The sequence below is a fragment of the Canis aureus genome, chromosome 19 (genome assembly GCF_053574225.1).
Source record: "Canis aureus isolate CA01 chromosome 19, VMU_Caureus_v.1.0, whole genome shotgun sequence".
Classification (NCBI taxonomy): Eukaryota; Metazoa; Chordata; class Mammalia; order Carnivora; family Canidae; genus Canis; species Canis aureus.
In genome coordinates, this window is record NC_135629.1 from 55392958 (window position 1) to 55419453 (window position 26496).

The following is a 26496-nucleotide window of genomic DNA, read 5'->3' on the forward strand; positions in this document are numbered from 1 at the left end:
TTTAAATTTTAAAATGTGTTATTGGGGCACGTGGCTGGCTCCAAGACGGACAGGGTGGGAGGCGGTGAGGGGGACCCACGTTGGGTGTGGAGCCTACTTAAAAATAAATAAATAAATAAAATGTTGCATTATTTTAGAACTTGTGGCAAAATACATGTGACATACAATTTGCCCTTTTACCCATTATTCAGTGTACAATTCGGCAGTATTAAGTGCATTCTCAATGGGGGGCAGTCATCCCCTCTGGTTCTGAAACTTCCTCATCACCCCACACGGGAGCTCTGGTACCAATAGCAGAAACTTCCAATTCCCCGTCCACCCTCCCAGGCCCCTGATAATCTACCCCCCCCAACCCCGGTAACATTTAAATGACCTCCCGTCCCTTTGAATTTACCTCTGCTAGATGTTTTGTGGAAGTGGACTCCAATAACTCGGGTCCAACTGTCTGCGGGCAAGGCCCTCCAGGTTCCTCTTTTTGGAGCCACTGTGAGGATGTCCTTCCTTCTAAAGCTCAGATTATTCCAGCATGTGGATGGACACCCTTCTGTTTATCCAGTCCCAACCTCAACGGGCATCGCGGCTGTTGCCAAATTTTGGCAGTTGAGAACCGTGAGATTATGAGAACAGCAGAGGTGTTTTGTGCAGAAGTGGACAAATATTTGAGCCCTTGCTTTCAGCTCCTTTGGGTGGAACTCAGGAAGTGGAATTGCTGGGGGCAATGGTAACTCTCAGTCCAGGATTCTTTCTTAAAAAAAAAAAAAAAAAAAAAAAGATTTATTTATTTATTCGTGAGAGACACAGAGACACAGAGAGAGAGAGAGAGAGAGAGAGAGAGGCAGAGACCCAGGCAGAGGGAGAAGCAGGCTCCATGCAGGGAGCCTGGGGGCCTCGATCCCAGGACCCCGGCATCACAGCCTGAGCCCAAGGCAGACGCTCAGCCACTGACCCACTGACCCATCCAAGTGCCCCTACACTGTTCAGTTTTTAAATAACTGTTGAAATTAAATAATATTTATCTTTTCCTCAGTTGCATTAGCCACATGACAAGTGTCACAGCCATTGTGGGGCCACCATGCTTGTGCGCTTGGTTGCTTGCTCCCTCAAAAAAAAAAAAAGAAGAAGAAGAAGAAGAAGAAGAAGAAGAAGAAGAAGAAGAAGAAGAAGAAGAAGAAGAAGAAGAAGAAGAAGAAGAAGAAAAAGAAGAAGTATTGGTTTCTGGAAAACCTAGATCTACCCTGAGGCTCTGTGCTGATACGATGATTTTTTTTTAAGATTTATTTATTTATCCATGAGAGACACTGGCAAAGGGAGTAGCAGGCTCCATGCAGGGCGCCCGATGTGGGACTCCATCCGGGGACTTCCTGTGCTCTCCCCACAAACTGGCCAGGCTCTCCTGCACCCCAGGCCTCCGCATGGGCTGTTCCCTTAGATGGGAACACCTTGTCCCCCAAGCTCTCCGGTACCTGGTGAGCTCTTGCCTAACCTACAAGGCCCGAGCCCACTGTAGCCCTCCCAGACAGAGACCTGGGTTCAAGCCTCCACTCCGGGGCAGTGGGGAAGAGTCTGGCAAAGGCTGGGAGGGGCAAGGGCAAGGACAAGGTGGGACATGAGAGCCCTGGGGGGCTACTCCACCTCCCTGGGACCCCTCCCCGGATTCAGAGGCTGCGGAGCCTGGGCTCTGGGGCCAGACTCCACTGCTGGGATTCCAGCTATGCCTTTGTCTCCCACCGAGTCACCTGGCCTCAGGTGGCTCATCTGTAAACTTGCAAAGAGCAACAGTGCTGACCTCAGGACTCAAGAATGTCACTTGGGAAACCCAGGTTTGTGGGCAGGCGTGGGCTTCACGGTTCCTATCACTGATGCTGTCTCTGACCCCACCCCTCCCCCGCCCTCCCCAGCTGCACTGACCCATGGATCCACACAACCTGGCCAAGATCCGATGTCCCTGGCGCCACTATCTCTTCGGGGTGCTGTTCCAACTGCTTTTGGCTCTGTGTTTCTTCTCTTACGTGCGTTGGTCCCAGGAAGAGCCCGTGTGGTTCTCCATGTCCAGGACCAACACAGCAGAGTCTCCCGCCACGGCTCCCAACGGGTCGGCAGGCCCAGTGACCTCCCAAGGGGCACCCTGCCAGGCCACCCGTGGGTCCTCTGCCTGCCGGCCCCTGCTGCTCCTGCTGTGGACGTGGCCATTCCACCACCCTGTGGCTCTGTCCCCCTGCTCAGATATGTGGCCGGGCACGACCGACTGCCGGATGACTGCCAACCGCAGCGTGTACTCTGAGGCAGACGCAGTCCTGGTGCATCACCGAGAGGTCAGCTACAGGCCGAAGGAGCAGCTCCCGACGTCCCCTCGGCCACCTGGCCAGCGCTGGGTCTGGTTCAGCATGGAATCGCCCAGCCACTGCGCTCAGCTGAAGGCCTTGGATGGATATTTCAATCTCACCATGTCCTACCGCAGAGACTCGGACATCTTCACGCCCTACGGCTGGCTGGAGCCATGGCCGGGCCAGCCAGCCGCGCCCCTGGTCAACCTCTCGGCCAAGACCGAGCTGGTGGCCTGGGTGGTGTCCAACTGGAGGGAGGACTCGGTAAGGGTGCGGTACTACCACAAGCTGCAAGCTCACGTCCAAGTGGATGTGTATGGACAGCGCCACAAGCCTCTGCCACAGAGGAACATGATCCAGACGCTGTCCCAATACAAGTTCTACCTGGCTTTCGAGAACTCCTTGCATCGCGACTACATCACGGAGAAGCTGTGGAGGAATGCCCTGGACGCCTGGGCCGTGCCCGTGGTGCTGGGCCCCAGCAGGAAGAGCTATGAACAATTCCTGCCTGCCGACGCCTTCATCCACGTCGACGACTTCCAGAACCCCAAGGACCTGGCCCAGTACCTGCTGTCCCTGGACAAGGACGACGCCCGCTACCTCGCCTACTTCCGCTGGCGGGAGACACTGCGGCCTCGCACCTTCAGCTGGTCCCTGATGTTCTGCAAAGCCTGCTGGCGGCTGCAACAGGAGTCCGCCTACCAGACGGTGCCCAGCATAGCCTCCTGGTTCACCTGACGGGCAGCTTGGGCCCGGGCTGCTCCGCACCACACCTGCTGGGCACCTCACCTGCCCGGGACTCCTCCGCTGCAGGAGGGGCGTCTACACCTCCTGGGAATGACACCTGCCAGGAATCCCACCTGCCTGGGACCTGGGTGGCTGGAGAGCTCACTGACCTGGGACTTCAGCTACCACACTCTGAGCCAGGAGTTGGGCTCTGGCGACCTTACCCGCTGGGGCCTCAATCCTGGAGGTCTCAGCTGCTGGGGACTTTGGCTGTCGGTGACCACATGGCTGGGGATCGGCACCCAGACACCTAGCCTCACTGGGACCTGCGAGGATCCCCACCAGATGCGGTGCCCCTGCCACACACCTCGCCCACTAACGCCTCACCCCAGCAACTGGCTTTGGGGTCCCGCTCCCCGCTGATGGGTCTGCTGGGTCTGGGAGTGGTTATCTTGCTGTTGTGGACTGCCCGTGGGGCACGCCGATGGGCAATACTGGCACCATTCTCCAGATGGGAATCTTCTGGTAAACCCGGTGTCTTCTCCCTGATTCCAGAACAGCCGTTCTCACCCCAGGGTGACTGTGTCTTCCAGGGCGCCCTCCGCAAAGTGTTGGGAGGCTTGTGGTGGTCACAGTTGCACATGGCCTGATAGCACCCAGTGGGTGGGGGCCAGGGATGCCGATCCACAGTTCACAGGCCCAGCACGGCCCGACAACCAAGAGTGGCTTAGTCACCAGTGTCAAGAGGTGGAAAAACCTCAGTTCAAGCCTCACAGTGGTGGGGGAGGTGTGTGAAGGCCAGGAAGTCTGGGTTCAGGGGGGGCAGGCCCTGCCAGCAAAGGTGAGGGGGAAGACCGTGGGAGCCGTGAGAGTGTGTGATAAGTGGTGACCCAGGGGTCTGCGAGTGAGACCACTGGCTTCGGTACCCCACGGGGTGCGGGCAAACCGCTGACCCCTGTGATTTTGCCCACGAGAGCTGACTGTGTCCCTTCTAGTGTGACGGTGAGTGACGACTCAGCATATGCATATGGGCTGCGTGAGCACGTGTGATCCAATGGGCTCAGCCCCACGGAGCTCCACACTGTGCTGCCTGTGTGTGTGTGTGTGTGTGTGTGTTGTGCAAGGGAGTGCTGTGCACCACAGAGAATCCCAGGCCTGGGGTCCGTGGGGGCAGCTGAGTTCTGCTCCAATTCTCTGGTGGGCTGGGCCAGCGCCCTGTGGTTGGGCTGTTGGAACTGACTGGGAGACCAGGAGGCTGAGGCGCCAGGGGGCCTTGAAAGAGGGTGAACACACAGCCGTCTCGCGCCCGTGTCCACACACACACACACACACACACACTTACTGGCCTCAGGGGCAGCCAACCTGCGTTCCAAGGTCACTTTCCCACTAGTGCATCCGGGGCTCAGTAACTTCCACCTCTGTGGCTCAGGGCCACCTGGGATGGGGAAACTGAGGCTTGGCTTCTGCTCAAGCAGACGGGGACCCCGGCTTGTCTGCCACGGCTGGGCTGAGTCAGCCCAAACAGAGGGGGAATCCACCACCCCAAACCTCAGAGTCAGGAGACAGAGTGCAAGGCTGGGTGGGGAGCCCAGCCACCCTCAGCCCTGAAACTGCCTTCCCAGCAGACCACCCATGGGCTGGGGCCTGGCTGCCAGGCCCTGCTCCCAGGAACCCCTGGAAGTCCTTCCTGTTACCTGCCTTGGGGTGTCAGCTGCAGCCGGGGACCTGGGTGGTGGGGAACTGGGGAGTGGCCTGCTGGGCTGGATGATCCTTCCCGGGGCAGCTTCTGCTTTGGGCCCTCAGGGTTCCGGATGGGGACCGGGTCTGGGAAGGGCCTGGTGCTGAGGAGGCGGCCCTGAGCTCACTGTCAGGGAAGGAGGGGGGAGGTCATTCTAGGGGAACAGTGGGGAGGGAAGGGGCTGCTCCCCGGAGCCCCGGTGGTGGTGAGGGCAGAGGGGAAGAGCAGTGTGGGCTGCAGAGGGGCTTGTGCCCTCCAGGAGCCACTCTGACCGGCAGGAGGGGGGCTCCCTGCCCACAGGTCTGCAGGGTGTCAGCCCCTGCCGCGCCCCTCCCGGGACCCACCCACCCTCCCCTTGGTCTGGGAACCCAGCACCCCGCTGTGTCCCGGACCTGCCAAGCAGCAAGGTGACACCGCTTTTTCTGTCCTCCTCGGGGACGCGTCGTCAATCCCCCCCGGAGCTGCGGCCAGGGCTTTTATGGGACCAGGACCTGGTCCCTGGGGACGCGGCTCTGCCCCAGCAGGCGCCGGTTTCGGCCTGGACGGGCCTGGCGCCCGCCCCAGACCTATCCCCACAGGGAGACGCGCAGCGCACATGTATTTTTAGCAAGTGAAAAGAGATAGTGGCTGTGAGTTCACGCCGGTGGGGGCGGACGGGGCCTGAGCACGCCCGTGGGGACGGAGGCCTGGTCCACCTGGACCTCTGACTCGTCCTCGGCACCGGGTGCCCCGTCCCATCCCGGGCCGCACCTTACGGGACCCGTCCCTGTCCCGGTGCAGCTGCCCCCCCCCGCGGGAGGTGACCCCCCCCCCCGGGCCCCGGGACGCGGAATCACGAGCCAGGCTCCGTCTTCCACACTTTACTCGGTGCAGGTACTGGAGAGTCGCGAGGCCCCGCGCACCCGCCGCTCCCGCCGCACCCGCCGCACCTGCCGCGCACGCGCAGTCCCCGGCCCGGGGCTCGCCAGGCGGGACGCAGGGCGCCGTGGCCGCCGCCCGCCCGCCGCTGAGGTAGGGTCACACGCAGGCACACTCGCGCGCCGACAGCTCGTGCACCGTGTGGTAGCGGCTGTGCGCGTCCAGGAAGGACACCTCGTCCTCGTAGGCCGTCGGGCGGCAGCAGGGCTGCGCGCGCACCCGCTCCCGCCGCACGCGCCGCCGCTGGCGGAGCCGCCGCAGCCCCAGGTCGTAGACGCGCGCGGCCGCCTCGCAGGCGCCTGCGCAGTAGCGGAACAGCACCGTCTCGTCGGACGCGTAGCCCAGGCCCAGCTCGCTCACGCGCACCTCGAGCTCGCGCAGCCCGCACGGCCGGCTCCCGGTCCGCGCGCGCCTCCGCCGGGGCCCCGCCCGACGACGCGGCCCCGCGGCCCCGCCGGCCCAGGGCGTCAGCTGGCGCAGCTCCACGGCGTCCGGGGCGCCCTGCAGCAGCGCTCGATCTGCGAGGACAGGGAGGGAAGGGGGGTCGCGGGGCGCCGCCGGATGCCCGACCGCAGGGCGCCCCCGCCTACAGCCCGCGCTGGGCCCGCTCGCTACCAGCAGCGCGCCCTGGACCCCGCCGAGGGGCCGCTCAGGGCCGGCTCCTCCTCCCCGGGGCTCCGGAGCGCTTTGCACCTGCGCCACGGTGAGCCGAGCTGACCCTGCTGTCTCACTCCCTGCTCACTGTGACCCTGTCCCTAGGCAGCCTCGCACTGGGGGATCTTCTTTCACTGAGCCGCTCCCACCTCTTTGCAGAAAAGAGAGGGAAGACTCAGCTGGGGGTGTTGTGATCCCAATCCCTGTCCCTGCTTGGCCCCAGTGCCCCCCGCTCCATGCTGGGATGACTCCTGAAACTGGTACCTTTTCAGAACCGAATTCGGGAGCTACAGCCCATGCTCCAAGCCGCTCACCCTTTGGCTGAGCTGTTGCAGAGTCTCTGGCTCACTATATGGGGACCCCACCCCCAAACCCACGCGTGTCCCTCTTGCTGCACCGTGTGCTGGGACTGTTTCTCCAACCATACCACCAAATCGGGGGTTTGAGCAGGTCAGAACGTGCAGAGGAGCCGCTCGCACTGAAGCCTGCATGTGAGGGTCCGGAGGGGTGGGGTCCTCACTGGGGCAGCAGCGAATATCACGGTCCCTCCCCCCCATGCTGCAGGCGAGGCACCTGGGCATCCAAGGGGGCCGAGACTTGCCCAAGGCCACAGTACTAGCAGGTGGCAGAGAGAGGGGCAAGGCCAAACAGCCTTCTTCCCCATTCCAGCACGTGCCCAAGTTTGGCCCACGTCCAACCCTCTGCTCCCACGGTTGCCAGGAGGTGCCCGGAGTCACAGATTCCCAGGGCCCGGGAGCCTAAATTTATTTCCAGACAGCTGTGCTGCCCCCGTACTCTGCAGCCCTGGGACAGACGGGCAGATGTGGCAAATTCAGGGGCGCTGGGAGAGGAACTGCAGGCAGGGGCTCCCAGCTGCTGAGCGGGTGGCAGGCATGCTTGCGGCTGGGCTGGACATCTTGAGTTGATCCCCCACGTGCCTAAGGTTAGCACCCCTGGCTCTCATAGGAGAAAGCTCACATGAGGTCCCAAAGAGTGGGGACTGTGTATATGTGTGTGCGGGTGGGGGCTCAGGAATCAGACAAACCTTGCTCTGAGCCTGGCTCTGCCACTTTCAGCCCTGTATAAATTCAGGCATGTGATGGCCCTGCTCTGTGCCTCAGTTTACCTGTCTGCTCAAGGATTCTTGCAGAGTCCGATTTGGCTGAGACTGGGCCAGTGGATGGCGGGGATCCACTGAGCACGTCTCCAGTTCTTGAAGCCCAGGGGCCAGAGCTGGGTGGCCAACCGGCCGCTCTGGGGTTAGGTTCAAGCCTGCCTCACCTTACTTAGGGTACCCTAACATCCCACCAGTAATGGCCTCACCCCTAAGGTATGCATCTACACAGTTATTCCAGGGGGCAGGGGCGGGGAGGGGGAGGCAGCCAGATACAGTACAGATGCCCAGTGAATTTGAATTTCAGATAAACAGTGAATAATCTCTTGGTATATCTGTCCCTGCCTCCCTCCAGCAGGCCTGGCCACCTGCACAGGGTCTGGAGCCCAAAGAGGAGATCAGCAGTAGCTCCCCCCACCCCCTCCCCATCCTGCTCTGCCACCGCCCCGAGCCTGAAATTCCACCATCAGCGCTTTGGTCTCAGGCCCACCCCTGGGACCCCGTGGGCGGGGGGTGGGTGGGGTGGGGTGGGGCGGGGGGTGGAATCAGCGGCCACTCCTTCCCTTGGTTGGTAGGGCTGTGCCCTGGGACGGGGTGCAGGGGGGCCAGGCACCCGCCCATGGGCCGAGACCCTTCCCGGTGCCTGAGTCCCGGAGGCGGTGCCCCCGGGTCCACTCCGCGCACTGGGGATTGGCGGCCCCACCCGGGGCTCGGGACCCGGGGTTCTGGACAGGGCTTCGGGGCCTGCAGGAGGAAGCGCGGGCGGAAGTGGAGCCCGTGCCCCAGGCCACCCTTGTCTATTGTGAGGACGAGAAAGGACTGTGTGGGGCGGCCGGGCGGGCGCCGACTCGCACGCGGGCCCCACGCACGCGCCGCGCCCTCACCTCGGGCTCCCGCGGGGACCCAGCGCGCGCGCCAGGTCGGGACCCCGCCCCCAGGTGGGCGTGGCCTGAGCAGGGGCGGGGCCGGGCTGGGGGCGGGGCGGCCTGGCCTCTGGCGCCCGCACTTCCCGCCGCGTCTCTCCCACCCTGGTGCGTGTCCCGGGCTCCGTGCGTCCCTGTCTCAGTCTCTCTCTGCATTTCTAGGTCTCTCGGGGTCTCCCCCCACCCCGTCCCTGTCCACCCGCAGCGCGTTGGGCCTCGGGTCCTGCCTCCTCGTCCCCACGCCCTGCGCTGCGCGGTGGAGGCCGCTGGGGTCTAATCTCCCGGTGGCGCCCTGGCCCCGCAGCCCCGGAGCCTCGTTCCTGGTGACAGCGGAGCCCAGAGACCCCAGCTCCCTGCAACACGCCCCCCCGCCCGCCTTCCCCAGCCCACCCCCCCTCCCACCCCGCCAGGCCGTCGCGGGGATTTGCGCCCTCCTCCAGCCCCGCTACACTCAGCCTGCTTGTGGCCCCTGCAGGAACTTCCACATCCGGCCGCCCCCCGCCCCCGAGTCGGGGACCCGCTTACACTGGGCCAAGCGGGCGATCCGGGCGTCCAGGGTGCGAGGCGGCCGGCGCAGCGGGGCCAGCGCGGGTCCCAGGCGGTGGCTGAGGAGCAGGCCGTCGCGGCACATCCAGATGGAGAGCACCGAGCTGCAGAGTACTGAGGCCAAGGCTGCCGCCTTCCAGCGCTGCATCCTCGGCCTGCGGGCCCCGGGTGGTCAGCCACGCGGCCTCCGTCCGTCTGCCTGTAGGGAACGCACGCGAACAGGGCGCTGGGCCAGGCACCGGGGGCACGGCGGGGCCCCTGATTTCCATCCACTTCTGCGTAATGATCAGTCATAACGTCCACACGATTCATCAGGAACCCGCTGCACAAGGTCGTGAAAAATGCTGCCCTCGAAGAGGGCGGGTGTCGGGCGGGCGGTGGCAGGGGAAGCAACCCCATGCGGGGGTCCCACAGTGCTTCCCTGAATAGCCATGGAAGTTGAGACCCGAACAAGGAGGAGGGCATCTCAGCCAGGCACAGGACGCTGGCATCGCAGCAGCGGGGAGCAGCCGGTGCAAGGGCCCGAGCCTGGACCGACCAACGGGGGCCCATGCAGCCTGAGGCCGCGGTGGCTGGAGCCCAGTAGGCTTGGGGGCAGCCTGGAGGGGGGTGTGGGCGCCCCAGCAGGGGGCGCTGTGGGACCACGGGGTGGAGCTGAGATGGTGCTTAGAGCACAGCTTGAGAGGCAGGAGCCCGGGGTGGAGGGTGCCCCTTACGCGTTGGGGTCCCCGGGTGTGCAGCCCCGCCCTCTCTGAGCAGGTAAAGTGATGCCCGCAAGCGGCCGCGGCCGCCCGAAGCCGCCGCCGCCCCGGCACCCCAGCCTTTGCACAGTGCGGTCCCCCCACCCAGCACGTCGCCCCTCCACCGCCTCGGCCCCTCTCCGCTCCCCGCTCCGTCTCGGCTTGGACGGGGCGGCCGTCTCCCCCGGGGCCTCGCCCCCAGCCCCGGGCCCCCGGGGTGGCCTGAGCGGGCCCCACTCGGGCACCGACGCCGGGGTGCCGGCCCGCAGGTCGCGGCGCGCTCGCTGCACACAGTAGGTGCCCCGACGCCCGCGCACCGGCGCCACCCCGCGGAGCCGCTCCCCGCCGCCGCCTCCGCGCGGCCCCAGCCCGCGTTTACATTCCCGGGGCGGCAGCCTGGTGTCGGGCCGCGCGGGGCCTGGCCGCCCGCCCGGTGTAAACATTTACACGGAACGCTGAGAGCCGGGCTGGACGCCGCTCAGCGCCCGCGCGGGGCTGTGGGGGGCCGGGCGCCCCCACGCGCTCCCCGGGCCGCCAGGCCAAGGGCCACTGCGCCGAGCCCGCGCTTGCTGCGTTTGCATTTCGGTTTTGCGTGGACCCCGCGGCGGGGGGTCTGGAGCCGCGGGTCCCCGCCACTCCCCACCCCCACCCCCGCCCCAGGGAATCCCCTTCGCTGGGCCCGTAGCAGGGGACAGTGATTAAGCGCCTGCTGTGTACCAGCCCGGGTGCTGAGCCCCGAAGGAGGCACCCCGATCTCCGTCTCTCAGCTGGGAAACTGAGGCCCAAACAGGTAGGGGCTTATCCAAGGGCGCAGCTAGAGGAGCTCTGGGATCGGAACCCGGGTTCTTGGGCAGGACGCCCGCATGGGCTGGGCCGGCTCCGGGCAGATGCTGTGGAGTCCCCCTGAGGACCGGCCAGGCTTGGGGGTGGGTCTGTGTTTGTTGGCACAGGGAGAAGGAGCTCCCCACACGGGGCCTGAGGGAAAGCTGGGGCCGCCTGGAGGCGCAGGCCCTGGAGGGCGCCCGGCCTGTTGGGGGCACACTAGGGCGCGTGTGGCTGGATCAGAGGGAGCAGGGGGCGGGGAAGGGGCCCGGGCAGGTCACCCAGGCCTCGTAGGCCTCGTGGAGAATATCCCAGAGTCAAGGTGATCCCGGCAGCCGAGACAGCCTCAGGTTGGGTGCCCAAACCTGCCCCTCTGCCCTAAAGGAGGGCCTGCCCTGTGTCCCCAACGCCCTGCCCACTGTCCCAAGCACATCCTGGGGCTGTCTGCCTCGCCTCTCCATTGGGCTGGATGGAGGCCCCTGCAGGGAGCCAGCCTCTGCTCCTGTGTGTGCCGAGGGCCTCCCATGGGGGGCGGTGCAGAGGCTGATGGGCCTCGGCCTAGAGCAGGCCCAGCCCAGAGCCCCGGGTGTCCTTGGAGCTGCAGCCCCCCTGGAGCTCTTGGGGGACAGGCAAGAGGAGCGCCCCGGGTGGAGGGGCCCGGTAGGTGTGGCTGATAAGCGTCTCTTAACAATGGGCCTTTCAGGAAGGGGGTCACCCAACTGGTTTGTCTCTGGCAAGGGCCTGACCTAGAGGGGTACTGCGGGTGTGGGGTGTGGCACGTGATTCGGGGAGGGGGCCGCGTGTGCCCTCTGGGCTTCTCTGGGTCCTGGAGCCCCCTGGTCCTGGCTGGGGAGTGGGCACTCACACTCACTCACCCTTGGCCTTCAAGTCCTCAGACACACACTTGGGTGCTCTCACTCCCGTGCACACCCAGACAGTCCTGGCTGCACACACTGGGACAGGCTGTCCTCACTGTCCCAAACGCTGTCCCTCTTACATGCCTTGTTGTTACTCACCAACTCCAATATGATGGGGCTTGCACACTCAGGTGTTTCACACCCACATGGACATTTTCACAAATGTGGTACGCGCATGACCCCGCTATCACACTCACACGGGTGGCTGGCTGATCACACTTGCATCCAAACAGGAGATCCTTTGCACAGGAGGGCATTGTCACACATATGCTCCACTATCACAAGCACATCCTAACTCGTGATTATAGGGACACACTGAAACACAATCACAGCCGCATACCTCAACAGTGTCACATCCACGTCTAATGTCTTTGAGTCACATACAGGAACACTCACAATTGGGCATGTTTATCCTCACACTCACATCATGATGACAGTTGAAGATGTAGCTGTCCATACATCACTGTATTTCATCCTCTCACAGATTCCCACTTGAGCATTTTCCATGACATTCACATGCTATCACTCTAGAAAAGTGGATTTTTAAAAAGATTCCAGGATAACTAACATACAGCATTCTGTTAGCTCCAGGTATACAATATTTTGATTCAACAATTTTATAGATTTCTCACTGCTCCTCAGAATCCCCATCCCTCCTCCCACTTCCCCTCTGGTAAGCACCACAGTGTTCTCTATAGGCAAGAGTCTGTTTCTTTGTCTCTCTTTTTATTTGTTTTGTGTCTTAAATTCGACATATGAGTGAAATCATATGGTATCTGGCTCTCTCTGCCTGACTCATTTCACTTAGCATAATACCCTCTAGATCTATTCTTGTAGTCTCAAATGGCAGGAATTCATTCTTTTTTATGGCTGAGTTATATTCCACTGTATATATATATATATTTGCATATATATGCATACATATATGGAAGATATATATATATGGGAGATATATATAATGGAAGACACATATGTGAGATAAATATAGGAGATATATAAGGGAGATATATATGGGAGATATATATATATAAAATGGAGATATATATATATAATGGGAGATATATATATGGGAGATATATATGGGAGATATATATACATATAAAATGGAGATATATATATATAATGGGAGATATATATATGTGAGATATATAAATGTGAGTTGTATGTGAGACATATATAGGAGATATATATATGGGAGAGAGATATATATATGGGAGAGAGATATATATGGAGGAGATATATATGGAGATATACATATATATGAGAGATATATAATAATTGGAGATATGTATGTGAGATATATAGGAGATATATTACTGGGAGATATAAAATGGGAATATTTATATATTGGAGATAAATATATAGGAGATATATATATATGGAAGATTATATATATGGGAGATTATATTTATATATGGGAGAGATATATATGAATATATTTTTTAAGATTTTATTTATTTATTCATGAGAGACACAGAGAGAGAGAGAGAGAGGCAGAGACACAGGCAGAGGGAGAAGCAGGCTCCACGCAGGGAGCCCGATGTGGGACTCGATCCTGGGTCTGCAGGATCACACCCCCGGCTGCAGGCGGCGCCAAACTGCTGCACCACCGGGGCTGCCCTATGGGAGAGATATATATAGGGAGAGAGATATATGGGAGAAATATATATATGGGAGAGATATATATGGAGATATACATATATAAGGGAGATATATATAATGGGAGATATATATGTGAGATATATATATGAGATATATATGGGAGATATATATGGGAGATAACATATATGGGAGATTATATTTATATATGGGAGATATATATATGGGAGACATATATATGGGAGATATACATATATATGGGAGATACATAATAATGGGAGATATATATAACTGGATATATATACATATGTGAGATATACATGTGTGAGATACATATTGAAGATATGTATATATATTGGAGATATATATTGGAGATATATATATTGGAGAGAGATATATATGGGAGATATATATATATGGGCGATATTTATATATATGTGAGATGTATATATAGGAGATATATATATGGGATATATATTTATATATATGGGAGATATATATGAGATATATATATGGGAGATACATATATAGGAGATATATATATGGGAGATATATATATATATGGGCGATATTTATATATATGGAAGATATATATATGGAAGATATATATCCAAAGTGTAGATATATATAATGGGAGATATATATGTGAGATATATATAAATGTGATTTATATGTGAGACATATATGTGAGATATATATGAGTGAGTTACATATGGAGAGATATATATATGGGAGATATATATGTGATATATATGGGAGATATATATATGGGATGTATATAGGAGGTATATATATGGGATATATATATACACATATGCAGCATACATATACTTATATATGCATATATATGGTATATATATATGGGATATATACATGAGAGAGATATATATATACGTGAGATATATATGGGAAATATATAGGAGATATATATATATCGGATATATATGAGAGATGTATATATACACATATACACCATATATACAGATATATGTATATATGGGAGATATATATGAGACATATATTGGAGATATATATATATGGAGATATATATATACAAAATGTAGATATATATAATGGGAGATATATATATAAATGTGAGTTATATGTGAGATATATATGTGAGATGATATATATACATGTGAGACATATATACGTGAGATATATATATGTGAGTTATATATGGAGATATATGTGTGTGATATATATATGGGAGATACATATGGGATATATTTAGGAGATATATATATGGGATATATATGAGATATATATACACATATCATGAAGCATAAATATACAGATATATATGCATATATACATGGGAGATTATATATATGCAGATATATATATGGGAGATATATATGAGAGAGAGATATATGGGAGAGATAAACATGGGAGATATATAGATATATATATGTGAGATATATATGGGAAATATATAGGAGATATATATATGGGATATATATGAAAGATATATATATACACATATACAGCATATATACAGTATATATATGGGAGATATATATTTTGTATGAGAGAGATATATATGGGAGATATATATATTTATGGGAAATACATATATGGGACATATACATATATGTATATATCATACATATATAGAGACATAAGGGAGATAAATATATATGTAAATATACATATATATTGGAGATATATAATGATGGGAGATATATATAACAGGAGATATATATATGTGATATATATATATATATATAAGAGAGATATATGTATGTCCCATCTTCTTTATCCATTCATCAGTGGATGGACACTTGGCTTCTTCCATAATTTGGCCATTGCAAATAATGCTGCAATAAACATAATGGTATCTTTGTAAATTAGTGTCTTCATCTGCTTTGCAAATACCTAGTAGAGGCATTCCTGGATCATATGGTACTTTTATTTTTACTTTTCTGAGGAACCTCCGTACTGTTTTCCACAGTGAACGCACCAGTTTTCATCCCCACCAACAGTACATAAGGGTGCTTTTCCCTACGTCCTCTCCATCAATGTTGTCTCTTGTGTTGTTGATTTTAGCCGTTCTGATGGTGTGAGCCGATATTGCATTGCCATTCGCATTTGCATTTCCCTGGTGATGTGTGACGTTGAGCACCTTTTCATGTGTCCGTTGGCCATCTGGACGTCTTCTTTGGAGAAACATCTGTTCGCGTTGTCTGCCCATTTTTAAGTGGATTGTTTTTGTTTGGTGCTGTTTTCTGTTAGATGCCTATATATTTGGGGTGCTAACCCCTAATCAACTGTGTCACTTGCAAATACCTTCTCCCATCCCGTAGGTGTCTTGGTATGTTGGTTTGTGTCATTCACTGCGCAGAAACTTTTTATTTTGATGTAGTCCCAATAGTTTATTTTTAATTTTATTTCCTTTGCCTCGGGAGTCCTATCTAGAAAAACGTTGCTATGGCTGATGTCAGAGACGTTACCGCCTGTGCTTTCTTCTAGGATTTTTATAGTTTCAGGTCTCACATTTAGGTCTTTAATCCATTTTGAGTTTATTTTGGAGCATACTGTACGAAAGTGGTCCAGTTTCATTCTTTTGCATGTAGCTGTCCAGCTTTCCCAACACCAAATGCAGAAGAGACTCTCCTTTTCCCCATTGCCTATGCTTGCCTCTTTTGTGGAAGATTAATTGACCATTTAATGATGGATTTATTTCTGGACTTGAATAAGTGGCTTTATTCACTCTTCGCAGCTGCCTAGTATTTTATTGTAGCAAGAGACCCCAGTTTGACCAGTCCCACATTGACGGATGTGAAGCTCCTCCAAAACACCCTGGTAGGCATGTCTGGCATTTGGGCCAATCCCTCGACATAGGGTTGGTGCATTTTAAATTATGATATTTCCCACCAGCTATCCTTTCTTAGAAATTTTAGAGTAGCGTGTTACTTTTTTTTTAAGATTTTATTTATTTATTCATGAAAGACGCAGAGAGAGAGAGAGAGAGAGAGGCAGAGACACAGGCAGAGAGAGGGAGGCTCCCTACAGAGAGCCTGATGTGGGACTCGATCCCTGGACCCCAGGATCACGGCCTAGAGTATCACATACTTTTGATAGAAAAGTAATGGAAGCCACCCGTTGCTTAATATTTTTCTAGTAGCCACATTTGAAGAAATGCAAAACAACCAGTGAAATTAATTTTAGTAAGGTTGTCTTCAACTCAATAGATCCTAACTAGTATTATTTCCATGAGTAATTGATATAAAAATTATTAAGATATTTATATCGACTCTTTGTACACCAGGGAAAGCCGGTGGTCTTTTACACTTGCGTCATCCCGAATTTCAACTCAGTTTTCATCGGTGATCCTCGGTGTGTATTTAGATTCCCTAAGTGGGACAGCTGAAGAAGCAGTTTGCACATCCAGGATGTTCCAAACATACTCCATTGAATTGACCATCCGAGGTGGTTTTTGGTTTTGTGTTTTCTCTTTTTATTTAAACATTTTACTTTTAAGTCATCTCTGTAACCAGCAAAAGGCTTGAACTCACAACCCCAACATCAAGAGAGGCATGCTCTACCCACTGAGCCATGAGGGGACCTACTTTCTCTATTGAGGTTGTTTTAGATTCACAGAAGAGAGTATCAGTTGTTAAATCTAAATCAGATTAAAATCTGCTGTTTCTCAGACCCCAGGGCCACCTGGCCCGGGATCCACAGCATTATGAGGCCTGCGGCCACTGACTCCCAAGGTGCGGGGACAGAGCCACTCCCCGTCCCAGAGAGCACCGGGGTGGACGGTGCCCGCTCTATGTGGAGCTCCACCTGCAAAGTGGGAGAGGAGTTGGGGGGTTAGGTCGGGAGGGGAGACTTTGGGTCTGGATCCTAATGGCTCTAGAGGGGTGTACTTGGGCAAGAGCCGTGCACGTGTACCTGAACCTCACTATTGTCCTGTGTACGGTGGGCAATCCAGGGCGGCGGGAAGCGGGGCAGGCAGAGACAAGGTTCTAGATTTCTTACTCCAGGGGTTGGGGTCCGGATCCAGGGAGGACATTGTGACTGTCTGCGGGATCGGCTAGGACCCGGGAAAGGAGGCACGTGGAACACCCGGGATCACCCAGCACAGGCCCAGGGGGCTCTCTCTGAGCACTACTGACCCAACGCGGAGTAACACATCAAGCTCACACTGGCATCCCTAACACTTCCTGTGCTCTCCCCACAAACTGGCCAGGCTCTCTTGCACCCCAGGCCTCTGCATGGGCTGTTCCCTTAGATGGGAACACCTTGTCCCCCAAGCTCTCCGGTACCTGGTGAGCTCTTGCCTAACCTACAAGGCCCGAGCCCACTGTAGCCCTCCCAGAGACCTGGGTTCAAGCCTCTACTCCGGGGCAGTGGGGAAGAGTCTGGCAAAGGCTGGGAGGGGCAAGGGCAAAGGCAAGGTGGGACGTGAGAGCCCCGGGGAGCTACTCCACTTCCCTGGGACCCCTCTCCAGATTCAGAGGCTGCGGAGCCTGGGCTCTGGGGCCAGACTCCACTGCTGGGATTCCAGCTATGCCTTTGTCTCCCACCAAGGCACCTGGCCTCAGGTGGCTCATCTGTAAACTTGCAAAGAGCAACAGTGCTGACCTCAGGACTCAAGAATGTCACTTGGGAAACCCAGGTTTGTGGGCAGGCGTGGGCTTCACGGTTCCTATCACTGATGCTGTCTCTGACCCCACCCCTCCCCCGCCCTCCCCAGCTGCACTGACCCATGGATCCACACAACCTGGCCAAGATCCGATGTCCCTGGCGCCACTATCTCTTCGGGGTGCTGTTCCAACTGCTTTTGGCTCTGTGTTTCTTCTCTTACGTGCGTTGGTCCCAGGAAGAGCCCGTGTGGTTCTCCATGTCCAGGACCAACACAGCAGAGTCTCCCGCCACGGCTCCCAACGGGTCGGCAGGCCCAGTGACCTCCCAAGGGGCACCCTGCCAGGCCACCCGTGGGTCCTCTGCCTGCCGGCCCCTGCTGCTCCTGCTGTGGACGTGGCCATTCCACCACCCTGTGGCTCTGTCCCCCTGCTCAGATATGTGGCCGGGCACGACCGACTGCCGGATGACTGCCAACCGCAGCGTGTACTCTGAGGCAGACGCAGTCCTGGTGCATCACCGAGAGGTCAGCTACAGGCCAAAGGAGCAGCTCCCGACGTCCCCTCGGCCACCTGGCCAGCGCTGGGTCTGGTTCAGCATGGAATCGCCCAGCCACTGCGCTCAGCTGAAGGCCTTGGATGGATATTTCAATCTCACCATGTCCTACCGCAGAGACTCGGACATCTTCACGCCCTACGGCTGGCTGGAGCCATGGCCGGGCCAGCCAGCCGCGCCCCTGGTCAACCTCTCGGCCAAGACCGAGCTGGTGGCCTGGGTGGTGTCCAACTGGAGGGAGGACTCGGTAAGGGTGCGGTACTACCACAAGCTGCAAGCTCACGTCCAAGTGGATGTGTATGGACAGCGCCACAAGCCTCTGCCACAGAGGAACATGATCCAGACGCTGTCCCAATACAAGTTCTACCTGGCTTTCGAGAACTCCTTGCATCGCGACTACATCACGGAGAAGCTGTGGAGGAATGCCCTGGACGCCTGGGCCGTGCCCGTGGTGCTGGGCCCCAGCAGGAAGAGCTATGAACAATTCCTGCCTGCCGACGCCTTCATCCACGTCGACGACTTCCAGAACCCCAAGGACCTGGCCCAGTACCTGCTGTCCCTGGACAAGGACGACGCCCGCTACCTCGCCTACTTCCGCTGGCGGGAGACACTGCGGCCTCGCACCTTCAGCTGGTCCCTGATGTTCTGCAAAGCCTGCTGGCGGCTGCAACAGGAGTCCGCCTACCAGACGGTGCCCAGCATAGCCTCCTGGTTCACCTGACGGGCAGCTTGGGCCCGGGCTGCTCCGCACCACACCTGCTGGGCACCTCACCTGCCCGGGACTCCTCCGCTGCAGGAGGGGCGTCTACACCTCCTGGGAATGACACCTGCCAGGAATCCCACCTGCCTGGGACCTGGGTGGCTGGAGAGCTCACTGACCTGGGACTTCAGCTACCACACTCTGAGCCAGGAGTTGGGCTCCGGCGACCTTACCCGCTGGGGCCTCAATCCTGGAGGTCTCAGCTGCTGGGGACTTTGGCTGTCGGTGACCACATGGCTGGGGATCGGCACCCAGACACCTAGCCTCACTGGGACCTGCGAGGATCCCCACCAGATGCGGTGCCCCTGCCACACACCTCGCCCACTAACGCCTCACCCCAGCAACTGGCTTTGGGGTCCCGCTCCCCGCTGATGGGTCTGCTGGGTCTGGGAGTGGTTATCTTGCTGTTGTGGACTGCCCGTGGGGCACGCCGATGGGCAATACTGGCACCATTCTCCAGATGGGAATCTTCTGGTAAACCCGGTGTCTTCTCCCTGATTCCAGAACAGCCGTTCTCACCCCAGGGTGACTGTGTCTTCCAGGGCGCCCTCCGCAAAGTGTTGGGAGGCTTGTGGTGGTCACAGTTGCACATGGCCTGATAGCACCCAGTGGGTGGGGGCCAGGGATGCCGATCCACAGTTCACAGGCCCAGCACGGCCCAACAACCAAGAGTGGCTTAGTCACCAGTGTCAAGAGGTGGAAAAAACCTCAGTTCAAGCCTCACAGTGGTGGGGGAGGTGTGTGAAGGCCAGGAAGTCTGGGTTCAGGGGGGGCAGGCCCTGCCAGCAAAGGTGAGGGGGAAGACCGTGGGAGCCGTGAGAGTGTGTGATAAGTGGTGACCCAGGGGTCTGCGAGTGAGACCACTGGCTTCGGTACCCCACGGGGTGCGGGCAAACCGCTGACCCCTGTGATTTTGCCCACGAGAGCTGACTGTGTCCCTTCTAGTGTGACGGTGAGTGACGACTCAGCATATGCATATGGGCTGCGTGAGCACGTGTGATCCAATGGGCTCAGCCCCACGGAGCTCCACACTGTGCTGCCTGTGTGTGTGTGTGTGTTGTGCAAGGGAGTGCTGTGCACCACAGAGAATCCCAGGCCTGGGGTCCGTGGGGGCAGCTGAGTTCTGCTCCAATTCTCTGGTGGGCTGGGCCAGCGCCCTGTGGTTGGGCTGTTGGAACTGACTGGGAGACCAGGAGGCTGAGGCGCCAGGGGGCCTTGAGAGGGTGAACACACAGCCGTCTCGCGCCCGTGTCCACACACACACACACACACACACACTTACTGGCCTCAGGGGCAGCCAACCTGCGTTCCAAGGTCACTTTCCCACTAGTGCATCCGGGGCTCAGTAACTTCCACCTCTGTGGCTCAGGGCCACCTGGGATGGGGAAACTGAGGCTTGGCTTCTGCTCAAGCAGACAGGGACCCCGGCTTGTCTGCCACGGCTGGGCTGAGTCAACCCAAACAGAGGGGGAATCCACCACCCCAAACCTCAGAGTCAGGAGACAGAGTGCAAGGCTGGGTGGGGAGCCCAGCCACCCTCAGCCCTGAAACTGCCTTCCCAGCAGACCACCCATGGGCTGGGGCCTGGCTGCCAGGCCCTGCTCCCAGGAACCCCTGGAAGTCCTGCCTGTTACCTGCCTCGGGGTGTCAGCTGCAGCCGGGGGCCTGGGTGGCGGGGAACTGGGGAGTGGCCTGCTGGGCTGGATGATCCTTCCCGGGGCAGCTTCTGCTTTGGGCCCTCAGGGTTCCGGATGGGGACCGGGTCTGGGAAGGGCCCGGTGCTGAGGAGGCGGCCCTGAGCTCACTGTCAGGGAAGGAGGGGGGAGGTCATTCTAGGGGAACAGTGGGGAGGGAAGGGGCTGCTCCCCGGAGCCCCGGTGGTGGTGAGGGCAGAGGGGAAGAGCAGTGTGGGCTGCAGAGGGGCTTGTGCCCTCCAGGAGCCACTCTGACCGGCAGGAGGGGGGCTCCCTGCCCACAGGTCTGCAGGGTGTCAGCCCCTGCCGCGCCCCTCCCGGGACCCACCCACCCTCCCCTTGGTCTGGGAACCCAGCACCCCGCTGTGTCCCGGACCTGCCATGCAGCAAGGTGACACCGCTTTTTCTGTCCTCCTCGGGGACGCGTCGTCAATCCCCCCGGAGCTGCGGCCAGGGCTTTTATGGGACCAGGACCTGGTCCCTGGGGACGCGGCTCTGCCCCAGCAGGCGCCGGTTTCGGCCTGGACGGGCCTGGCGCCCGCCCCAGACCTATCCCCACAGGGAGACGCGCAGCGCACATGTATTTTTAGCAAGTGAAAAGAGATAGTGGCTGTGAGTTCACGCCGGTGGGGGCGGACGGGGCCTGAGCACGCCCGTGGGGACGGAGGCCTGGTCCACCTGGACCTCTGACTCGTCCTCGGCACCGGGTGCCCCGTCCCATCCCGGGCCGCACCTTACGGGACCCGTCCCTGTCCCGGTGCAGCTGCCCCGCCCCGCGGGAGGTGACCCCCCCCCCCCCCGGCCCCGGGACGCGGAATCACGAGCCAGGCTCCGTCTTCCACACTTTACTCGGTGCAGGTACTGGAGAGTCGCGAGGCCCCGCCGCACCCGCCGCTCCCGCCGCACCCGCCGCACCTGCCGCGCACGCGCAGTCCCCGGCCCGGGGCTCGCCAGGCGGGACGCAGGGCGCCGTGGCCGCCGCCCGCCCGCCGCTGAGGTAGGGTCACACGCAGGCACACTCGCGCGCCGACAGCTCGTGCACCGTGTGGTAGCGGCTGTGCGCGTCCAGGAAGGACACCTCGTCCTCGTAGGCCGTCGGGCGGCAGCAGGGCTGCGCGCGCACCCGCTCCCGCCGCACGCGCCGCCGCTGGCGGAGCCGCCGCAGCCCCAGGTCGTAGACGCGCGCGGCCGCCTCGCAGGCGCCTGCGCAGTAGCGGAACAGCACCGTCTCGTCGGACGCGTAGCCCAGGCCCAGCTCGCTCACGCGCACCTCGAGCTCGCGCAGCCCGCACGGCCGGCTCCCGGTCCGCGCGCGCCTCCGCCGGGGCCCCGCCCGACGACGCGGCCCCGCGGCCCCGCCGGCCCAGGGCGTCAGCTGGCGCAGCTCCACGGCGTCCGGGGCGCCCTGCAGCAGCGCTCGATCTGCGAGGACAGGGAGGGAAGGGGGTCGCGGGGCGCCGCCGGATGCCCGACCGCAGGGCGCCCCCGCCTACAGCCCGCGCTGGGCCCGCTCGCTACCAGCAGCGCGCCCTGGACCCCGCCGAGGGGCCGCTCAGGGCCGGCTCCTCCTCCCCGGGGCTCCGGAGCGCTTTGCACCTGCGCCACGGTGAGCCGAGCTGACCCTGCTGTCTCACTCCCTGCTCACTGTGACCCTGTCCCTAGGCAGCCTCGCACTGGGGGATCTTCTTTCACTGAGCTGCTCCCACCTCTTTGCAGAAAAGAGAGGGAAGACTCAGCTGGGGGTGTTGTGATCCCAATCCCTGTCCCTGCTTGGCCCCAGTGCCCCCCGCTCCATGCTGGGATGCCTCCTGAAACTGGTACCTTTTCAGAACCGAACTCGGGAGCTACAGCCCATGCTCCAAGCCGCTCACCCTTTGGCTGAGCTGTTGCAGAGTCTCTGGCTCACTATTTGGGGCCCCACCCCCAAACCCACGCGTGTCCCTCTTGCTGCACCGTGTGCTGGGACTGTTTCTCCAACCATACCACCAAATCGGGGGTTTGAGCAGGTCAGAACGTGCAGAGGAGCCGCTCGCACTGAAGCCTGCATGTGAGGGTCCGGAGGGGTGGGGTCCTCACTGGGGCAGCAGCGAATATCACGGTCCCCCCCCATGCTGCAGGCGAGGCACCTGGGCATCCAAGAGGGCAGAGACTTGCCCAAGGCCACAGTACTAGCAGGTGGCAGAGAGAGGGACAAGGCCAAACAGCCTTCTTCCCCATTCCAGCACGTGCCCAAGTTTGGCCCACGTCCAACCCTCTGCTCCCACGGTTGCCAGGAGGTGCCCGGAGTCACAGATTCCCAGGGCCCGGGAGCCTAAATTTATTTCCAGACAGCTGTGCTGCCCCCGTACTCTGCAGCCCTGGGACAGACGGGCAGATGTGGCAAATTCAGGGGCGCTGGGAGAGGAACTGCAGGCAGGGGCTCCCAGCTGCTGAGCGGGTGGCAGGCATGCTTGCGGCTGGGCTGGACATCTTGAGTTGATCCCCCACGTGCCTAAGGTTAGCACCCCTGGCTCTCATAGGAGAAAGCTCACATGAGGTCCCAAAGAGTGGGGACTGTGTATATGTGTGTGGGGGTGGGGGCTCAGGAATCAGACAAACCTTGCTCTGAGCCTGGCTCTGCCACTTTCAGCCCTGTATAAATTCAGGCATGTGATGGCCCTGCTCTGTGCCTCAGTTTACCTGTCTGCTCAAGGATTCTTGCAGAGTCCGATTTGGCTGAGACTGGGCCAGTGGATGGCGGGGATCCACTGAGCACGTCTCCAGTTCTTGAAGCCCAGGGGCCAGAGCTGGGTGGCCAACCGGCCGCTCTGGGGTTAGGTTCAAGCCTGCCTCACCTTACTTAGGGTACCCTAACATCCCACCAGTAATGGCCTCACCCCTAAGGTATGCATCTACACAGTTATTCCAGGGGGCAGGGGCGGGGAGGGGGAGGCAGCCAGATACAGTACAGATGCCCAGTGAATTTGAATTTCAGATAAACAGTGAATAATCTCTTGGTATATCTGTCCCTGCCTCCCTCCAGCAGGCCTGGCCACCTGCACAGGGTCTGGAGCCCAAAGAGGAGATCAGCAGTAGCTCCCCCCACCCCCTCCCCATCCTGCTCTGCCACCGCCCCGAGCCTGAAATTCCACCATCAGCGCTTTGGTCTCAGGCCCACCCCTGGGACCCCGTGGACGGGGGGTGGGTGGGGTGGGGTGGGGTGGGGGGTGGAATCAGCGGCCACTCCTTCCCTTGGTTGGTAGGGCTGTGCCCTGGGACGGGGTGCAGGGGGGCCAGGCACCCGCCCATGGGCCGAGACCCTTCCCGGTGCCTGAGTCCCGGAGGCGGTGCCCCCGGGTCCACTCCGCGCACTGGGGATTGGGGGCCCCACCCGGGGCTCGGGACCCGGGGTCCTGGACAGGGCTTCGGGGCCTGCAGGAGGAAGCGCGGGCGGAAGTGGAGCCCGTGCCCCAGGCCACCCTTGTCTATTGTGAGGACGAGAAAGGACTGTGTGGGGCGGCAGGGCGGGCGCCGACTCGCACGCGGGCCCCACGCACGCGCCGCGCCCTCACCTCGGGCTCCCGCGGGGACCGAGCGCGCGCGCCAGGTCGGGACCCCGCCCCCAGGTGGGCGTGGCCTGAGCAGGGGCGGGGCCGGGCTGGGGGCGGGGCGGCCTGGACCCTGGGCCCCGCACTTCCACCTGGGCGCCCCGGCCCTTCCCGCCGCGTGTCTCCCACCCTGGTGCGTGTCCCGGGCTCCGTGCGTCCCTGTCTCAGTCTCTCTCTGCATTTCTAGGTCTCTCGGGGTCTCCCCCCACCCCGTCCCTGTCCACCCGCAGCGCGTTGGGCCTCGGGTCCTGCCTCCTCGTCCCCACGCCCTGCGCTGCGCGGTGGAGGCCGCTGGGGTCTAATCTCCCGGTGGCGCCCTGGCCCCGCAGCCCCGGAGCCTCGTTCCTGGTGACAGCGGAGCCCAGAGACCCCAGCTCCCAGCAACACGCCCCCCCGCCCGCCTTCCCCTGCCCACCCCCCCTCCCACCCCGCCAGGCCGTCGCGGGGATTTGCGCCCTCCTCCAGCCCCGCTACACTCAGCCTGCTTGTGGCCCCTGCAGGAACTTCCACATCCGGCCGCCCCCCGCCCCCGAGTCGGGGACCCGCTTACACTGGGCCAAGCGGGCGATCCGGGCGTCCAGGGTGCGAGGCGGCCGGCGCAGCGGGGCCAGCGCGGGTCCCAGGCGGTGGCTGAGGAGCAGGCCGTCGCGGCACATCCAGATGGAGAGCACCGAGCTGCAGAGTACCGAGGCCAAGGCTGCCGCCTTCCAGCGCTGCATCCTCGGCCTGCGGGCCCCGGGTGGTCAGCCACGCGGCCTCCGTCCGTCTGCCTGTAGGGAACGCACGCGAACAGGGCGCTGGGCCAGGCACCGGGGGCATGGCGGGGCCCCTGATTTCCATCCACTTCTGCGTAATGATCAGTCATAACGTCCACACGATTCATCAGGAACCCGCTGCACAAGGTCGTGAAAAATGCTGCCCTCGAAGAGGGCGGGTGCCGGGCGGGCGGTGGCAGGGGAAGCACCCCCATGCGGGGGTCCCACAGTGCTTCCCTGAATAGCCATGGAAGTTGAGACCCGAACAAGGAGGAGGGCATCTCAGCCAGGCACAGGACGCTGGCATCGCAGCAGCGGGGAGCAGCCGGTGCAAGGGCCCGAGCCTGGACCGACCAACGGGGGCCCATGCAGCCTGAGGCCGCGGTGGCTGGAGCCCAGTAGGCTTGGGGGCAGCCTGGAGGGGGGGTGTGGGCGCCCCAGCAGGGGGCGCTGTGGGACCACGGGGTGGAGCTGAGATGGTGCTTAGAGCACAGCTTGAGAGGCAGGAGCCCGGGGTGGAGGGTGCCCCTTACGCGTTGGGGTCCCCGGGTGTGCAGCCCCGCCCTCTCTGAGCAGGTAAAGTGATGCCCGCAAGCGGCCGCGGCCGCCCGAAGCCGCCGCCGCCCCGGCACCCCAGCCTTTGCACAGTGCGGTCCCCCCACCCAGCACGTCGCCCCTCCACCGCCTCGGCCCCTCTCCGCTCCCCGCTCCGTCTCGGCTTGGACGGGGCGGCCGTCTCCCCCGGGGCCTCGCCCCCAGCCCCGGGCCCCCGGGGTGGCCTGAGCGGGCCCCACTCGGGCACCGACGCCGGGGTGCCGGCCCGCAGGTCGCGGCGCGCTCGCTGCACACAGTAGGTGCCCCGACGCCCGCGCACCGGCGCCACCCCGCGGAGCCGCTCCCCGCCGCCGCCTCCGCGCGGCCCCAGCCCGCGTTTACATTCCCGGGGCGGCAGCCTGGTGTCGGGCCGCGCGGGGCCTGGCCGCCCGCCCGGTGTAAACATTTACACGGAACGCTGAGAGCCGGGCTGGACGCCGCTCAGCGCCCGCGCGGGGCTGTGGGGGGCCGGGCGCCCCCACGCGCTCCCCGGGCCGCCAGGCCAAGGGCCACTGCGCCGAGCCCGCGCTTGCTGCGTTTGCATTTCGGTTTCGCGTGGACCCCGCGGGGGGGGGTCTGGAGCCGCGGGTCCCCGCCACTCCCCACCCCCACCCCCGCCCCAGGGAATCCCCTTCGCTGGGCCCGTAGCAGGGGACAGTGATTAAGCGCCTGCTGTGTACCAGCCCGGGTGCTGAGCCCCGAAGGAGGCACCCCGATCTCCGTCTCTCAGCTGGGAAACTGAGGCCCAAACAGGTAGGGGCTTATCCAAGGGCGCAGCTAGAGGAGCTCTGGGATCGGAACCCGGGTTCTTGGGCAGGACGCCCGCATGGGCTGGGCCGGCTCCGGGCAGATGCTGTGGAGTCCCCCTGAGGACCGGCCAGGCTTGGGGGTGGGTCTGTGTTTGTTGGCGCAGGGAGAAGGAGCTCCCCACACGGGG

The 26496-nt window shown here is 59.6% G+C and overlaps 5 protein-coding genes across 8 annotated transcripts in view; 3 read left to right on the forward strand and 2 right to left on the reverse strand.

Moving 5' to 3' along the window:
- On the reverse strand, window positions 1-24901 carry LOC144290771 (neurturin). 2 transcript variants are annotated; one of them, XM_077860324.1, is made up of 3 exons: window positions 24761-24901; window positions 8923-9142; window positions 5666-6224 (listed from the first exon to the last, which is right to left on the reverse strand). In XM_077860324.1, exons 2-3 carry the CDS (start codon window positions 9089-9091, stop codon window positions 5806-5808), a joined length of 588 nt encoding a protein of 195 aa, XP_077716450.1. In that variant the 5' UTR covers window positions 9092-9142; window positions 24761-24901; the 3' UTR covers window positions 5666-5805. The 2 variants fall into 2 exon arrangements, 1 of the variants encoding a protein (XP_077716450.1); XR_013358309.1 differs by lacking the exons at window positions 5666-6224; window positions 24761-24901 and adding an exon at window positions 1-745 and having other exon boundaries at window positions 8923-9045.
- On the forward strand, window positions 1315-3243 carry LOC144290761 (3-galactosyl-N-acetylglucosaminide 4-alpha-L-fucosyltransferase FUT3-like). Its single transcript, XM_077860316.1, has one exon. It carries the CDS (start codon window positions 1911-1913, stop codon window positions 3060-3062), a length of 1152 nt encoding a protein of 383 aa, XP_077716442.1. The 5' UTR covers window positions 1315-1910; the 3' UTR covers window positions 3063-3243.
- Window positions 9596-19408, forward strand: LOC144290763 (3-galactosyl-N-acetylglucosaminide 4-alpha-L-fucosyltransferase FUT3-like). 2 transcript variants are annotated; one of them, XM_077860318.1, is made up of 2 exons: window positions 9596-9702; window positions 17727-19408. In XM_077860318.1, exon 2 carries the CDS (start codon window positions 17739-17741, stop codon window positions 18888-18890), a length of 1152 nt encoding a protein of 383 aa, XP_077716444.1. In that variant the 5' UTR covers window positions 9596-9702; window positions 17727-17738; the 3' UTR covers window positions 18891-19408. The 2 variants fall into 2 exon arrangements, with proteins under 2 accessions (XP_077716444.1, XP_077716443.1); XM_077860317.1 differs by lacking the exon at window positions 9596-9702 and adding an exon at window positions 10185-10473.
- The window catches only part of LOC144290768 (neurturin), a 19293-nt gene continuing 14264 nt past the window's right edge, over window positions 21468-26496 (reverse strand). Inside the window, exons 2-3 of the mRNA XM_077860323.1 lie at window positions 24761-24980; window positions 21468-22045 (exon numbers count right to left, since the gene is read on the reverse strand). Of these exons, the coding sequence (XP_077716449.1) occupies window positions 21627-22045; window positions 24761-24929 (588 nt within the window). The 5' untranslated portion in view covers window positions 24930-24980 and the 3' untranslated portion in view covers window positions 21468-21626. The remainder of the gene's footprint in view (window positions 22046-24760; window positions 24981-26496) is intronic.
- Window positions 25435-26496, forward strand: part of LOC144290764 (3-galactosyl-N-acetylglucosaminide 4-alpha-L-fucosyltransferase FUT3-like) — a 9843-nt gene continuing 8781 nt past the window's right edge. Inside the window, exon 1 of one of the 2 annotated variants that reach the window (XM_077860320.1) lies at window positions 25435-25541. The gene's annotated coding sequence lies outside the window, so the exon portion shown is untranslated. Of the gene's footprint in view, window positions 25542-26165; window positions 26313-26496 lie in introns of those variants that run through there. The other variant, XM_077860319.1, reaches the window with a different exon arrangement.

Excerpts from the sequence above, each read along its gene's own strand:
- LOC144290763 (XM_077860318.1), top strand. The coding sequence starts at position 17,739 with ATGGATCCACACAACCTGGCCAAGATCCGATGTCCCTGGCGCCACTAT.
- LOC144290771 (XM_077860324.1), bottom strand. The coding sequence starts at position 9,091 with ATGCAGCGCTGGAAGGCGGCAGCCTTGGCCTCAGTACTCTGCAGCTCG. Across the intron at positions 6,225-8,922 it reads GATCGCCCGCTTGGCCCAGT|ATCGAGCGCTGCTGCAGGGC; the intron begins GTAAGCGGGTCC and ends CTGTCCTCGCAG.
- LOC144290761 (XM_077860316.1), top strand. The coding sequence starts at position 1,911 with ATGGATCCACACAACCTGGCCAAGATCCGATGTCCCTGGCGCCACTAT.